The sequence below is a fragment of the Pristis pectinata genome, chromosome 4, assembly GCF_009764475.1.
Source record: "Pristis pectinata isolate sPriPec2 chromosome 4, sPriPec2.1.pri, whole genome shotgun sequence".
Classification (NCBI taxonomy): Eukaryota; Metazoa; Chordata; class Chondrichthyes; order Rhinopristiformes; family Pristidae; genus Pristis; species Pristis pectinata.
Genome location: NC_067408.1, coordinates 108,806,464 through 108,823,444, shown reverse-complemented (window position 1 = coordinate 108,823,444; position 16,981 = coordinate 108,806,464). Strand labels below are relative to the sequence as shown.

At 42.4% G+C, this 16,981-nt stretch overlaps 1 protein-coding gene across 1 annotated transcript; it reads right to left on the bottom strand.

Moving 5' to 3' along the window:
- Positions 1–413: 413 nt before the first annotated feature.
- On the bottom strand, positions 414–16,742 carry LOC127569475 (chloride intracellular channel protein 4-like). The gene is made up of 6 exons (XM_052014171.1): positions 16,698–16,742; positions 10,860–10,969; positions 7,564–7,689; positions 5,757–5,863; positions 2,300–2,481; positions 414–575 (listed from the first exon to the last, which is right to left on the bottom strand). The coding sequence occupies exons 1-6, from the start codon at positions 16,740–16,742 to the stop codon at positions 414–416; spliced, it is 732 nt and encodes a 243-aa protein (XP_051870131.1).
- Between the last annotated feature and the right edge of the window lie 239 nt (positions 16,743–16,981).

The window sequence follows — 16,981 nt, the reverse complement described above, 5'->3', positions numbered from 1 at the left end:
GCTGCCCAACCTGCTGAGGATTTCCACATTTTCTGTTTTGATTTCAGGTTTCCAGCATCTGCAGTTTTTTTGCATACGTGTAAATGCGTTTTGTAATCTCATTTCACCAAACCTTGTACTTTGGACAAGAACATTCAAGATGCACATACTCAATTGCACATCTACATTTCTGCCAACATTACATTTCTTATCCATTTCTTTGCCCAGATTTGGCCACTAGAAAATAAAATGATCAACATTATGACAATTGACTACTGTTGCATTATGGCTGTCTGTTAAAATGTAGTTAGAGTATAAATCAAGGGTGAAGATCTGCCCCTTTGTTACCCAGTTTTGAAACAGAGGGATTGTGAGTCATTGCCACGCAGTGAACCACACTGTTCAAATGTCCATTCCAAGCTTTATAAATGGATTTATTTCATCCTCTTTGCAACATCCAAGTATGCGATCTGAATCTCACGATTAGCAGGACACGTATTTACAAATTCCTCCCTCTCATAAGCATTTTTCAGGTATCTCCAAATTCCAGTCATTTCCTTTGGGATCTCAAAATTTCGATATTTCATTGCTACAATCTAAATTAAGGAAAAGAAAATAAAAGATTGATTTCTTATGCTTGCAAGAAGAACATAAACCACTTTTATGTCAAAATATATATAACATGAGAGGGTTGGATTGTGCATACTGACCTTCCAACTCCGTTCTAAGGGGATAAACTCCCATGGGCCGCAAAGTTCCAACATGAAACATGTTTTGCTGCAGCTTAAAGCATTTCCTTAGTATCATGGTATCCAGAGCACAAAAGGCTAACACATTTCATTGAGTTTCACAGGTTTGGTTGGTGGCACGGTAGCATAGCGGTTAGCGCGACGCTATTACAGTGCCAGCAGTGGGGGTTCGATTCATGTCGCTGTCTGTAAGGAGTTTGTACATTCTCCCGTGTCTGTGTGGGTTTCCGCCGGGTGCTCCGGTTTCCTCCCACATTCTAAAGACGTACAGGTAGGTTAATTTGGGATTTAAAATGGATAGCGCGGACTTGTTGGGCCGGAAGGGCCTGTCATCACGCCGTAAATAAAATTTTTTAAAAATTTGAAAAAAAACAAGATGCTATGATGGAGCAGTACATGGGGGACTGGAATAGGGCACTTCAACTCATTCCGCCACTCTTGGCAGACCCATACCTTAAATCCATCTTCCGACCTTGCTCTCTATCCCTTTATACGCTTGCCTAACAAAAATCTAGCCACCTCCAATGTGAAATTACCAATCGACCAACCTCAACAGCTGTCTGAGAGAGCTAATTCCAAATTTGCACTGTCTCTCTGAAGAACCACACCAACATTTGAGCACCAATTTTAAGTTAAAGGTAAAAATATAGAATGGTAAAAATACTCAGCAAAAGTCAGGCATCAGGACTGGACAAAGGAACAGAGATAATGTATCAGTCTGAGGACCTATCATCAGAACAAGGGAAAGCTAGATATTGAACATGCATTAAGACGCAGAGAAGGTTGGGGGGGTGGGGTGGGGGGGTCAGAGGGAAGAAAAGTGGAGAGAACGAAAGGAATGTTTGTGTTGGGATGGAGACCATCCCTAATTGCCCTTGAACTGAGTGCTAGGCCATCTCAGAGGATGTAAAAGTCAACCACACTGGTGGGTCTGGAGTCAAGTACAAACCAGACAAGGTGCAGAGGGCAAATTCCCTTCTCTGAAGGACAGTAGTGAACATAGACATAGAACCATAGAACAGTACAGCACAATACACGCCCTTCGGCCCACAGTGTTGTGCCGACCTTTAAACCTCGCCTAAGACTATCTAACCCCTTCCTCCCACATATCCTTCTATTTTAAATTCCTCCATATGCCTATCCAGTAATCTCTTGAATTTGACCAATGTTTCACAATAGTGAATCAGATGGGCTTTTACAACAATCCAGCAGCTTTCCAGTCTTCACTAATTACTAGTTTCTTTTGGATAAAAAAAAGTAACATTGCAAACTCCACAGCTGTCAAGGTGAGGTTCTGAACTTGGGTCTCTGAATTACTTGGTACCACCACAATACCTATTATTACTAATATGGCAAAATGAGACAGGTATCAGTCATGGAGAAAATGACCCAATGGTTGAGCTGCAGTTTTTACAAGAGATGATGGACACAAGAGTGAAAATTTGCACAGACGTTTCTTAAACAGGATTGTGAAAATCAAAAGATGCATACATTACATAAGCTTTGGATATTTTTTTTCTCTAAAACCACCCCCCAGTACACCCTACTAATGAAAAGGAAACAAGGTAAACCTTGATAATGTGAAGCTTTGGCAGGAGGTTACAATCTGCCAGGGTCAAGTCATCCCCATCAAGGAACTTCCTGTTCGAATAAAGCTCTTCCTCTGTGCTATTAGAGTCGATCTCTTCAGGTAAAGGTGCATTTAAATAATCATCCAATTTCTTCAGAGCTTTCAGCAAGGCCTTTTCCAAACCTGAAAAAGTATAAGAAAAGTGACTGTTGAATCAGAATCAGATTTGTTATCACTGAATTCTATGACGTGAAATTTGTTGTTTTGTTGCCCGAAAAACAGTGGTAATAAAAGGGAAAGTTCGTAAATTTTTCAAACACGTTTCCAACCAGGAAAATAAATTAATTTCAGTTTTGCCTTCAATCTTTAGTTTTCTTTTACGCATCCCCCCCGCCTTCTTTTCTTGAATATCCGCAGGCACAGTTGTGTAGCGGTTAGCGTAACGCTATTACAGTGCCAGCGACCTGGGTTCAATTCCCGCCGCTGTCTGTAAGGAATTTGTACATTCTCCCCGTGTCTGCATGGGTTTCCTCCAGGTGCTCCGGTTTCCTCCCACCTTCCAAAGACATACGGGTTAGGAAGTTGTGGGCATGCTATGTTGGCGCCGGAAGCGTGGCGACACTTGTGGGCTGTCCCCAGAACACTCTACGCAAAGATGTATATCACGGTGGGTTTCAATGTACATGTAACTAATAAAGAAATCTTATCTTTCTCTTTGTTTAATTTGCTCCCACCGCATTATTTTTCCTCCCACACCAGCCAATGACATTCCATACATGTGCAGGCTCCTTTGGGCTTTTGTGTTTTTAGATAGTGGAAAAATGCGATATTCTGTCTGGGGTGGGGGAGTGGTTGACAGCACAGTCAACCGTCAGACCAAACTGTTAGGAAACCCTGTGGCTGTAGATGGTGGCTAAAGCTGCCATATAACTGTAACCACCTGGTGGCACTGTGCTGAATCAAAGTCTAAAGACCTGTTGAAAAATTTTAATCAATACGTCATGTCAACCCCAAAAACATTTCATTCTCTTGTTAATTATTTGCCTCATTGTGAATCACCTTTTATATGCATAGGCTGGGCTCTTCCAGGTAAAAACAAATTCAATAAAAATTGTATTTTGCTGAACATTTCTTCTGAAATTTCAACATGAACAGTTCTGCAAAGACAGGCAATTCTTACTTGTTGGCAAGTTAATGGCTTGTACAACGGGCAGTCTCAACAGGAAAGCAACTTTCCAATGCTAACTCCTCCTGTGTTACAAGGAGAGGTTGGACAGGCTAGGACGTTATTCCTTGCAACATAGGAGACTGAGGGGCGACCTTATAACGGTGCATAAAATCATGAGGGGTATAGATGGGGTGAATACACTCAGTCTTTTTCCCAGGGTTCTTCAAGAACTAGAGAACATAGAACACTACAGCACAGTACAGGACCTTTGGCCCACAATGTTGTGCCGGCATTTTATCCTGCTCTAAGATCTATCTAACCCTTCCCTCCCACATCGCCCCCCATTTCTCTATCATTCATGCGTCTCTTAAATGTCCCTAACGTATCTGCCCCCACAACCTCTGCCAGCAGTGTGTTCCATGCACCCACCATTCTGTGTGTAAAAAACTTACCCCTGACATCCCCCTTATATCTTCCTCCAATCACCTTAAAATTATGTCCCCTCACGTTAGCCATTGTCGCTCTAGGAAAAAGTTAGAGGGGTAATATTTAATAGGAACTTGAGGGGCAACTTTGTTTTTTACACAGTGGGTGGTACGTATGTGGATTGAGCTGTCAGAAGAAGTGGTTGAGGCAGGTACAACAATAACTTTTAAAAGATACTTGGACATGTACATGGATAGGAAAGGGTTATAAGGTTTTGGGCCAAACACTGGCAAATGGAACTAGCTTGGATGGGCATCTTGTTTGGCATGGGTCAGTTGGGTCAAAGGGCCTGTTTCCATGGTGTATGTCTCTATGACTCTTGTAGGAAATCGAGGGGGTGGCCTTTCCCCCATCGCCTCCCCCTCAGATTCTCTGCCCAAGTTGCACCTTGTTTGAGTGCTTTCCACATCATGTATCCATTGACCTTGAAGCATGCTGGTCGGTCATGTTCAGCTTGGTGATTCCTTCTTCTGGAGGACAAGCAGGTCTTCATGGGCCTCTTTAATTGAGATGGTCTTCCAGAACTAAATGATCTCTGTCCACATTCCCTGAGAACAAACTATGGATGCTCAACTCCCGAGTTAAAGGAGCTGTTGGAGATGAACTTTCACAGATGCCAGTAACCACCTCCTTGCCTTCTGTGCAGGAGCTGGGTGACAGCTCTTCCACACCCCAGCTTGACATGCTGAATGACCACATGGAGAGGACTTCCCCACCACTACCTATACCCCTTCCAGGTGCCTGTTGGATTATTCCAGCAACAAGGACCTCTACCCAGAGTGAACCATCTAGTGGTGGTCTCCTCTTTCAGGGTCCTGAGTAGAGAAAGAGATGCGAAAGGCTAAATATTCTGCTCCTTTGATTCTTCTGGACATGGGGAGAGTGAGAACCCACATCAGAAGGAAATTCCACTCAGCACCACTGACAGGGTTTGCCTTTCAACCAACTCACCAGCATTCTTCACCAAGGGCAGTTCTAGTCAGTGAAAAGCAAAGGAACCTCTAAAGAGTTAATTGGTACTTGGTTTATTATTGTCACATGTACCGAGATACAGTGAAAAGCCATCCAGACAGATCATTTCATCACCAAATCAGTACATCAAGGTAGTACAAGGGAAAACAATAACAGAATGCAGAATAGTGTCTCAATTATAGAGAAAGTGCAATGCAGGCAGACAATAAGGTGCAGGGCCATGACGAGATAGATTGTGAGGTCAAGAGTCCACCTTATCATTCAACTGGTCCATTCAATAGTCTTATAACAGTGGGATAGAAGCTGTCCTTAAGCCTGGTGGTACGTGCTTTCAGGCTTTGGTATCTTCTGCCTGATGGGAGAGGGGAGAAGAGGGAATGTCCAGGGTGATTATGTTGACAGCTTTACTGAGGCAGTGATAAGTATAGACAGAGTCCATGGAGGGGAGGCTGTTCTTTTGTAATGTGCTAAGCTGTGTCCACAACTCTCTGCAGTTTCTTGCAGTCACAGGCAGAGCAGTTGCCATGCCAAGCCATGATGCATCTGGATAGGATACTTTCTATGGTGTATCTATAAAAATTTGTGAGGGTCAATAGGGACATGCTGAATTTGTTTAGCCTCCTTAGCCATGACATCTATGTGGTTGGATCAGGACAGGCTATCAGTGATACTTACACCTAGGAACTTGAAGCTCTCAACAATCTCCACCTCAGCACCATTGATGTAAACAGGAGTGTGTGCAGAGTCAATAAAGCCTTTTGTCTTAATGGATGCTAACTGACCTGCTTTGCATTATTGTATGATCTCTCTCAGCTGCAGCAACGATACTTACTGTCATTTGTGTCTTTCCTGGTGTTCTTAATGTACGCTGAGAATTTGGCAAAGACGTCGTCTCCTGCGGAATTAGACTCTGGATGCCTGGCAGAAAGCTTTGGATACCTAGGAAATAAACTCATGTTATACATCCAGCCGCATAAACATCTTTAGGGATACTGTATCGAGAGAATCCAATTCACATAAAATCCAGAACCACTCACACATTGGCTTTGCGTGAATTGCCATCTGTGACCCCTTCATAGGCACTGGGGAGGACTCTCTGCACCATAAACAGGGATTATTACTAGAGCCTCAACAATGTGGGCATCAGTTCCACACTAAGGAATTAACTGGATTTCATGGACCAAATCTCCCTGGATAAATGATGATCAGTTTTTGACACACGCCTTAACCACCCAGGTGTTTTTGGGAGGTTTAAAACAGAAAATTCTGAAATTACTCACCAGGCCAGGCAGCAGCTATGAAGAGAGAAACAAAACTTCACAGTTCAAGTCAATAAGCTTTCATCAACCAGAAAGACTGACTTTGTTTTTCTCTCCACAGATGCTACCCAACCTGATGAATAATTTCTGGTTTCATTTCAGATTTGCAGCATCTGTGGCATTTTACTTTTGGAATTTTAGGGATCTGTGGATTTGCGCAATTACCCATTAAAGTCAAAGCTCATCAAAGTCCAGACTTAACTGTGCACGTACACCTTAAGTGAACCAATAGTTATCGGCAAATCAATCTCTTCAACACAAAGAGAGCAACTCAAACTACAGAATCTCAATTGAACTGGTGTCGCAGGCCTGTTGCCTCACCCTGAGGATACTCTGTCAGACTCACTAAATTCCCTTTGCCCTCAAGAAGGGTCACCCAGATATTTCCCCTCTACCTCCCATAAACCGCTGGGCACAGCAGTGATTTAAAGACTCTCAATTCTACATACAGTAAAATTGTTCTCAGAAAAAAAAATTAATTACCATTTTTCCTCAGTTTCTACTCTGTTCTTTTTCTCTCTGTCTTTATCACTATCTATTCTTTCTTTCGCCTTATTTTTCTTTCTGCATCTGATTGAAAATGAATTTACCTTCCCTCATAGTCATTGAGGAAAAAAAAATTGAAAGAGGTAATGATGGGAATCAAGAGATAAGAGGTTGGTGCAGGAAAGTGGCATTCGGGTAACAGAGAAGCCAAGACCTCATTCACTGGTGGAGCAGGCACAATGGGCTGAATGGTCTACTCTCGTTCCCATTTCTTCTTATGCCCTTTGCAATATAATTATCTGCCTGAATTTCCAATGTAACGGAGAGAAAGTGTGCAGGATAGTCTAACGGACTTAGCACCACAAGAAATTCTCTTCCAGCAAAGTGTTTAAGAAGAACAGAGTCCTACAGCACAGAAACACGTCCTTCGACCCATCGAGTCCGCAGCCTCTACCTACACTAATCCCATTGTACTGTCCCCTCAAACCCATCAACTCCCTTCAGATTCTATCATTAGAAGTAACATACAGTGGCCCATTCGCACGTTTAGGATGTGGGAGGGCAACGGGAGCACCCAGAGGGAACCCACTCAGTCACAGGAAGAACATGCAAACTCCAGAGGTCAGGATTGAACCAGCGTTGTTGGAGACGTGCAGCAGCAGCTCTGCTGGCTGTGCCAATGTCCTGCCTCTCTATAATGGTTTTGCTTTAACCAACTCACTCTAAAGGCACCGAGGTCTTTCTTGAATTAATCCATTTTTATATTGAAAGCTCATCAACCACTGGGACAAGTTAGAAGTGCACACTGATTTCATGCAATGCACGAAAACTCACCTTGGTGGGGCCAACTTTTCTTCCAGGAATTCTTCAATCTTGTTAACATCTGTTTTGACTTCTCCATTAAAGGTCAAAAATGGAGGATTGGTGCCAGGAGCCAGATTTTGCAAATCGGCAGGCTTCCTGAAGAGACACAGTGCAATTCACAACTTTACTGAGCAACGGCACTTACACAACTGGTATCACTCGTGTTGGATTCGACTGTTTTAAGTAATTTTTTTTTAAACATGTAGTGTTTAGTACTCCTCAAGTGGCTGTACAAGGAATGACCGCTTCCTAGCTTATTGGTTCATCCATCAGGTGAATACATGTTTCCTCATTGATTGGTTTTTGCCACAGGTATCTAATAGGTTTTCTGACTGGACTATTGTTAGCTAAGGAATACCTCTTATCAGGTATAAAAGGTGTCGTTTATTTGTGAATCACTCTCTTGTTCTCTTTTCCCCCTAGCCCTAGCTCATTTTTACTTCCTTTCTCTTGGATCATCTCCTAGTAGTAAAGCTAGTGCTATGTGCTCTGTTCTTTGTATTAAACTTTTCCGATAAAACTTTGTGAAGCACCAAGTTGTTTTCAACTCATTCTTGGACTCCTGAAAGAACCTGCGAATTCGAAAATAACCGGATCCGACACTAGGATCGATGAAACTTGAGGGAAAAGACCAACCAATGACACCTCCTTAGCATGGAAAATCATCCCTTGCTGCTTCAAAAAGGCAGAAGGAAAATAGAACCTGGGCAAAAGGAACAGAAATTAACTCCTCCTCTCGCTCCTGCTTATAGAATTCTGCCCGCCAAATCATTTGAAAGATGTAGGTATTTTCTGGTGGCGTTCTTTATCTATATTAACTAATATGTTTTGTGATATCAGATATCCTTCTGCCTCCACAGATGCTGCCTGACCCGCTGAGTTCCTCCAGCAGTTTGTTGTTTTGCTTCAGATTCCAGTATCTGCACTCTCTTATATCTCCACATTTTGTGATATCTTTGCCAGTATTATATACTTAGATTCTATTAACATTCAAGTTTCAGAATTTCCAAATTGTTTGTTGATCTTCTGCTAATAATCTTTAAGTTGTTGACCTAACTTGTTAAGTTAATGACCCATTGATGTCCTGAGGCTGAAGGGTGAGGCTGGAGGCTGAGGGTTGACCTTATAGAGGTTTATAAAATTATGAGGGGCATAGATAGGGGTCTTTTTCCCAGGGTAGGGGAGTCTAAAACTAGAGGGCATAGGTTTAAGGTAAGAGGGAAAAACTTAAAAGGGACCTGAGGGGCAATGAGGATGTGGAACGAGCTGCCAGAGGACATTTGGACAAGTACATGGATGGGAAAGGTTTAGAGAGATATGGGCCAAAGGCAGGCAAATGGGACTAGCTCATGTAGGCATCTTGGTCGGCATGGATGAGTTGTGCTGAAGGGCCTGCTTCGAAGCTGTATGACTCTATGTCCAATAACTCCAATCAGAGATCAATGCACACATAAGTATTTCTCAATAAACCCATCAGTAACTTTCAATAATTGCCCAATTATTGATCAAATTGTATACAAATCATTTCATTTTTGGAAGCTTTGTGAAATCTAGCACTGGTCTTAACATTAACTTCCATACCCAAATTTATTACAAAAGAAAATTCCAGTATAAATAAACCTTTGACGATGCCTCTGTAGGAATTATGTTTAGATGTTACATCATCAATGAAAGCCGATGAACAATATTTAAATGTCTTATCGTCAAATTGAAATTCTATATCCTCATTATCAAGTGCATAGAAAGATACCCATTGCAACATTAAGGTGCATGTAGTGTTGAGAATTGCCTTCTTAACCCCCTTCTTGTTCAATACAAGTTCAGTTGACTGCTCAGTGGTCTCAGTGATACAGTACAATATAAAGGATGAACGAAGAGTTCAGCATGAGGTGTGGGGGTAAGAAGTGGTGGAATTCCCGCCCAGACCTTGGGAAACCACACTGAATACTTTCACTAAAGTAATCCCCAGTTACCGTCACCAGGTGTCACTGTTCTCCTTTGTGAGCAGGTTGTAATAGGTAGCAACTCCACAGATGGCACCTCACTCCTGTTCACCTGAGCCATATCTCGAGAACCACTGCTCTCAACGCTCTGACTTGTGACCCAAACCGCTAGGAGTGAGGCACAAGAATCAAAGCAAAAGAAAATGAGAACTCACAGAAAAAACATGGAGCTTCTTTCTCATTAGATTCTGCCAACAATACAAAAGTAATTCTTGCAATCTTTTAATATTTGCAAAAATAAATACAATTACCTTTCTTATAAAAAAGTGACTTCAAGTCACCTGGAATAGATTCTGTATGAAAAGAGGTGTCAATTTAGAAACCAGGATGAAAAAGAAGTAGCAACCCTGATTCATCCGTGACTAAACTATTCAAGATTCTATCTGAATGTTGCAAATTGAGCTAAACATTCTGTACAACACAAGATGCAACACATTTCCTGCACACAATTTTGCAGAGCAACCCTATTGTGTACTTGCATTTGCCTGAAAGCAGTTGAAAATCACTCCCCTTTCCAAGCGAGGTTACCCAGCAGAGAAAGAATTAATCTGGAGATCCTCTCGAGACAAATATGGTGCCATTCCATCCCATGTCATTGCTCTTCAGGGTAAGAGGGAGTGGGTTGGAGCTTTGCATCTTACTATGCATTTACTTTGTTTGCTGCTCTTCTTGCTTTTAAAGTTGGGAGCCAAGCTCGATAAACACATTCGGCTTCACTCTTAGTTCTGAGACACTCTGGTCAACATACCAAACCCACACTGACAGATCAATCTTGTTCCGCAAGACAGAATCATAGACCCATAACTTCAGGCTATGTAGGAACAGCTGTATATAATAAAGTTGACATTTTACATCTAGCTTGCCTTCTACTAGTTGTTGACAAGTTATAACCACCTGTCTCAGTGCATTAACCTACAAAATACCTGGACGTGGCGAAAACTGACGCTGAAGAGGCTTGAAAGTCAAAAGTACAAAGAAATCCTTTAATGCATTCAATACTTAACACTTAGCAAAGTTCATGGAACTAATTTACGCTGTGGAGCTCAGCTGGAGGAACACAATCCACACCGTGCAGTCAGCTGCATTCCTGGTGTTTGAAAACCATCGTTGAACAACAATCATGTTAAGTTTACGATAAATTATCTTAGATGCAGCAGAGAAATAAATCTCCATAGGAAGAAATTTTGATTTAAAACTGAAACCACACCGTTAAAACTTAACTGGCAGGGAGAATAAGTCAGTCTAAATTTGTAAGACTTTTACCTCTTCAGGTCAACTGTGGTGACGTTAAATATCACACCTTTAAGCCAAAGGATCATAAAGAGCCGCTGGGAGAATGGGCAGTTTCCGATGCTTTCACCGTCTCCACCAGCCTGTACAACACAATACAAAATGGGTCAGGAACATCCTATTATTGAGCTTTTCTGCATATCTGTCAGCTGGACAATTAACTGGAAAATTTTGGAGCCTACAGCAAATCAATAAGGAATGCTTGAGATTTTCACCAAGCAGAAGTATTTCGAGCAACATACATAGCTCTACTAAAATAAGTACTTGTGCCATTCTGAAGACAACTTTCTACAGATAATCTTAATGGCCAAATACTGGACAGCAGAAACACATGGAAATGGGAAAGATCATTGGAAGTTCTTCACTCTAACTCCCACTATCCGACCCTCCGAGAAACTCAACTCAGCTTCTACACAAATTCACTCAATTAGCATCACTAAAATACACTCATTCCTTATTTTATTTGCTGCCTGTGGGAGCTTGCTGTGCACAACAAGGCACTCTGCTTCCCTACATTGCAAATAGTAGCTATAGTAACTAAATCATTATTATACTCCACTTTAGGTCACCCCAGGCATTATAAATAATAAGTGTTCAGTATTGTTTCACCCAGGATCTGCTGCCTGCAACATAACTCGCATAGTTGTATTCACAAACCATCCCCACCCTCATCAAATTCCCGTTCCTGGTTTCCGTCACACTGTCAATGACACCCATGGCTTCACCACTCTGGATCCCAAGGTGTGCAGTTCTTTTTCTAATCCTTTCCACCTCCTTTAAGACACTCATTAACATCATTCCTTGGACAAGGAGTCTGGTTATCTATCGCAAAGTATGGATAAGTGTCAAATTTTGCTTGCTATCACTCCTGTAAATCAGCCCAAAGGCTTCAACAAATGCAAAACATTTCCCAATAATTTAATGAATGCAGAGCTGTAGAAATTCATGGTGCAGAGGCCATCTGGCCAATCAAGGCAAATAGGAGGAGGAATTGAGGTTAATCCCACTTCCCAACACCTGATCCTGCAGGTTACGGTTCTGCAAGTGATCACACTGGAACTTTGTAAATTTGGTGAAGGTTTCTGCCTCGAACACCCTGTCAGGCAGTGGATTCCAGAGTCCCCACCACCTATTGGGTGAAAAAAGTCAAATCCCTTCCAACACATCTATTTCCCACTATTACTGAACCCTCTGCCAAGGTAAGTCTATCCTTCCTGTTACAACACATAAAGCTCTGGGGGAACCCAACAGGTCAGGAGGCATCTACGGAGGGAAATGAACAGTCGACGTTTTGCGTCAAGACCCTGCATCAGGATTTTCGGGTCCAGATGCCGCCTGACCCACTGAGTTCCTCCACAGTTTTCCAGCATCTGCAGTCTCTTCTGTCGCCATATCCTTCACGGTAGCCTGCCTTGGCCTTTCAATTTTACACACCATTACAATTCCATTCAAATTTTTGTTCCAACCTTGTCAACATCTCTTTACAACAATAATCCTGCAGCCCTGGCAACACCATCACAGATCACTCTCTAGGGCCATCACATGCTATCTGTGATAAGGTGACCAGAACACACAGTAGTCCACCTGTGGCCTAACTAGTTGCTGTACTCTTCAAGCATCACTTCCCTTCTCTGGTACTCAGCGCCCCAGCGGATGAAGGCCAGATTCCTGGATACCTCCTTAACTAAAGCAAAGTCACCATTTCAGTTGTTGTCCTTCATATGAAGAAAGATCACACCCACCTGAAGTGTTTGGTCAGTTTAGCTTTCAGAATTCTAGCAATTCCAATACTTCCTTTTGTAATAGAACATTACAGCACAGTACAGGCCCTTCAGCCCACAATGTTGTGCCGACATTTTATTCTGCTCTAAGATCTATCTGACCGTTCCCTCCTACATAACCCTCCATTTCTCTATCATTCACGTGTCTATCTAAGAGTCTCTTAAATGTCCCTAATGTATCTGCCCCACAACCTCTGCAGGCAGTGCATTCCACACACCCACCACTCTCTGTGTAAAAGACTAAGCCCTGACAGCCACCTTACATCTTCCTCCAATCACCTTAAAATTATGTCCCCTTGTGTTAGCCATTGTCACCCTGGGAAAAATTCTCTGACTGTCCACTCAATCCTGGACGTGAAAGTTTTAAAATAATTTTCAGCACCAAGTCCAGTCAAAACTTTTGCAGCATTTTTTTTTGCAAGAAAGCTTGAATAATTCAACTGAACTTTTTAAGAAGTCATAGTGGCATAACAAGTGGAGCTGCTCCCTAGCAGCTCCAGAGATCCAGTTCAGTCTTGACCTCTGGTGCTGTGTGTGTGTGTGTGTGTGTGTGTGTGTGTGTGTGTGTGTGTGTGTGTGTGTGTGTGTGTGTGTGTGTGTGTGTGTGTGTGTGTGTGTGTGTGTGTGTGTGAAATTTACATGTTCTTCTGTGACTGTGTAGATTTCCTCCAACATCCCAAAGATGTGCAGGTGAATAAGTTAACTAGTTACTTTAAATTACCCCTGGTGTAGATGGGTAGCCAGAGGATTCAGGGCTGACAGATAATAGATTACAGGAGAATAAGTGGGGGATTGGGATGGCTTTGAGAGCTGTCATGGACTCAATGGACTGAATAGCCTCTGTTATGAGAAATATTTTTTTAAAAATCATCCAGTTGCATGACAAGATTTCTTTATTAGTCACATGTACATCGAAACACACAGTGAAATGCATCTTTTGCATAGAGTATTCTGGGGGCAGCCCGCAAGTGTCGCCACACTTCCAACGCCAACATAGCATGCCCACAACTTCCTAGCTTTGGAATGAGGGAGGAAACCAGAGCTCCCGGAGGAAACCCATGGAGTCATGGGGAGAACGTACAAACTTCTTACAGTGGGTCTCTGGCGCTGTAATAGCTACACTACCGTGCCCGCCCTTAGGAATAGTAAAGGGAAAAAATAACTGGTGGGAGTTGTCTATGGGCCACCAAATAATAACATTACAGTGGCACAGGCAATAAACCAAGAAATAGACATAGCAGAGGATGTGGAGAGTCTACAGAGAGATATAGACAGATTAGGTGAGTGGGCAAGGGTCTGGTAGATGGAGTACAATGTTAGTAAATGCGAGGTCATCCACTTTGGTGTTGTCATTATGAAATGAAGGCTCGCAGCTCTAGGAGAACCTTCAATAAAATGGAAAATGTTGCCGAGTGAATAAAGAAACAAAATCTGGTGGCCCAGTAACCTTTGGAAGCATTATTCCAGACAGAATTTCCAGTTAGTATTTGCATATTGTGTAATCCTTCAGCCTGACTGCACATGCACTCCCCCTGCAGAGGAGATACACACTTGCAGCCAGCACATCTCTCCTGCAAACCGCAGCAAAGATAAGTACATCAAAACAAGCCCTAAATGGACTAAAAATCCTTTTGCAGAGTCCCTGTGTCTTTAGTTCAGAAGGGCTGCAAGGACAAGCCAGGTAACTACAGGTCGCTGAGCCTTACATCAGTAATTTACTGGATGGGATGCTGAGGGAAAGGATTTATTTGCATTTGGAAAGGCAAGGACTATTAGGTATAGTCAGTGATCCCGTCTCAGAAATGTGACAACTTTTGAAGAGGCTACCAAGAGGATTGATGAGGGTAGGGTGGTAGGTGTTGTCTACATGGATTTTAACAAGGCCTGCATGGCAGACTGATCCAGGAGGTTTAGAATACATAGGAATCCAGAGTAAGGTAACATATTGGATACAAAAGTTGGCTTGGTGGTAGGAGGTGAGGGAGGAATGGAGGGTTGTTATTCAGATTGGAGACCTGTAACCTGTGGTGTGCCGCATCGATCAGTGGTGGGTCCTTTACTGGTTGTCCTATATATTAATAATTTCGAAGAGAATGTAGGTGGCATAATTAGTAAGTTTGCAGATGACACCAAAATTGGTGGTGGTGTAGTAGACAGCAAAGAAGATTGTGTAACGTTACAACAGGATCTAGATCAAGTGGAAAAGTGGGCAAGGGAATGGATGTTGGAATTTACCTCAGAGAAGTGCAGAGTGATGCATTTTGGGAAGCTAAACCAGGCCAGGACATACATAACGAATAGCAGGGCACTGGGAGTTTTAGTGAAAAGTGGAGAGAACAAAAGGAACGTTTGTGTTGGGGTGGAGACCATCCCTAATTGCCCTTGAACTGAGTGCTGGGCCACCTCAGAGACTTTAAGCAAATTTTACCAATAAGTGCGTGTGGGCGTAAGGTCATAAATTAAAGGCAAATCGGCGGAGGAGATGATGTCAGCAGCTGGTCTTTAGCCAATCTGATACAAAAGGATGTAGATGTACGGGTTTCAGTTTTAGAGTTTTAGTGAAGTTTGTACCGAGGTACAGTGACAAACTTGTCTTGCATACTGTTCGTACACAGTGCTTGAGGTAGTACAGGGTAAAAATAACAGAATACAGAGTAAAGTGTCACAGCTACAGGGAAGTGCATTGTTCCCTGAAGGTGGCAACACAGGTAGACAGGGTGGTAAAGGCGGTATATGCTATGTTTATCTTCGTCTGCTGAGGCATTGACCATACATGTACTTGTGCATATGACAATAAACTCGACTTTGACACTGCAGTCACTTGCCTCATTCTCACACTGCGCAATGTGCTTTTGGGTTTATTTTTGCTGGTTATTAATGAAGGTCAGCGCTTTTCCCCCAAAAGTTCCAATTTCCGTTTGCAACAGAGGGAACCCGTGCTGAGTGACCTGTGATGCCACCAGCTGCAGCCAGAAGTCAGGTAAATGTTGACCTTGCCTGGTACAATATCCACACCATCACCGGTCATAGAATCATAGAGAGATCCAGCATGGAAACGGTCCCTACAGACCACCAGATTCACCACCCATTTACACAAATCCTACATTGATCCCACATTCTTATCAACTCATTCCCAATTCTACTACTCACCTACACTCTAGGGCCAATTTACAGTGGCAATTACTATCAACCTGCTTGACTTTGTCATATAGGAGGAGACTGGAGCACCCGGGGGATACCTACTAAGGTCACAGGGAGAATATGCCAACTCCGCACAGACAGCACCCAGGACCAGAATCAAACTGGGATCACTGGAGCTGAGACACAGCTCCACCAGCTTCGCACCAAGGTGCCATAATCGTGATTAACTTACAGGTTTGTCATTAAAAATCTGGTTCATCAATGCCCTTCTGGGGAATAAAACCCACTGCCCTTATTTGATCCAGTCTATTTGTAACAAATCTTTAATATAAATACTGTGGCAACAATTTCCGCAGTCAGCACATCCATATCATTTTATTTTATTAAACACACGACATTTGAGTTTTTAGAACTCTGTGGAAACTCACAAACAATCCTCGAAACAAGTTGGCTTTCTTGCAAGGAGAAATCTCACAACAAAAAGATTAATTAAACTTCAAGTTAAAAGGAATCACAAACAACACCAAAAAGGTAATTTGAGATCAAGTGCAAGTGACAATAGCCAAGGTAGCCCTTGCTATCGTCTTTTAAATGGAAAAACACAACAAGGTTGAGACTTCATCATTAAACTGTTGCCCAAGGTAATCAATTTGCCTTCTCAAAAGTCATCGCCTTTATCAACTGAAGTACTGAGGAACATTAACAACCGGCTGGTCCTTGTGAAAGTAAAGAGTGGCATAACTAATGTGGCACTGAAAGACAGGCATTGTTCATGTTTAAACAAAGAATGACATTTAACATACCTGAAGCAACATTCACAATGCTTCCAGAAAACATAGTCCACGTATAACATAACAATTTAAGATTGCTTTTATTAATCAAGACTTACCTTGACAAACAACTCGATCTCTGGATAAGTGTATTCAGTTGCCATTGAGTTAGATGCAGCCATGCTGTGGCAAAGCGTGGCTAAATAAAACAAGTGTAGGCTAATCAAATTGTAAATCTCAATCTCTTTTTGCTCAAATAGCAATTAACGTCACTCAAAACTCATTGCAACTCCCGTCACCTTCATCCCCTCACAAATGAACATGGAGCTCGATATGACTTTGTACTTCCATCACACTTCAAGAGACCCACAGCTAATGGATGTACTGTGCAGCACTCACTGGT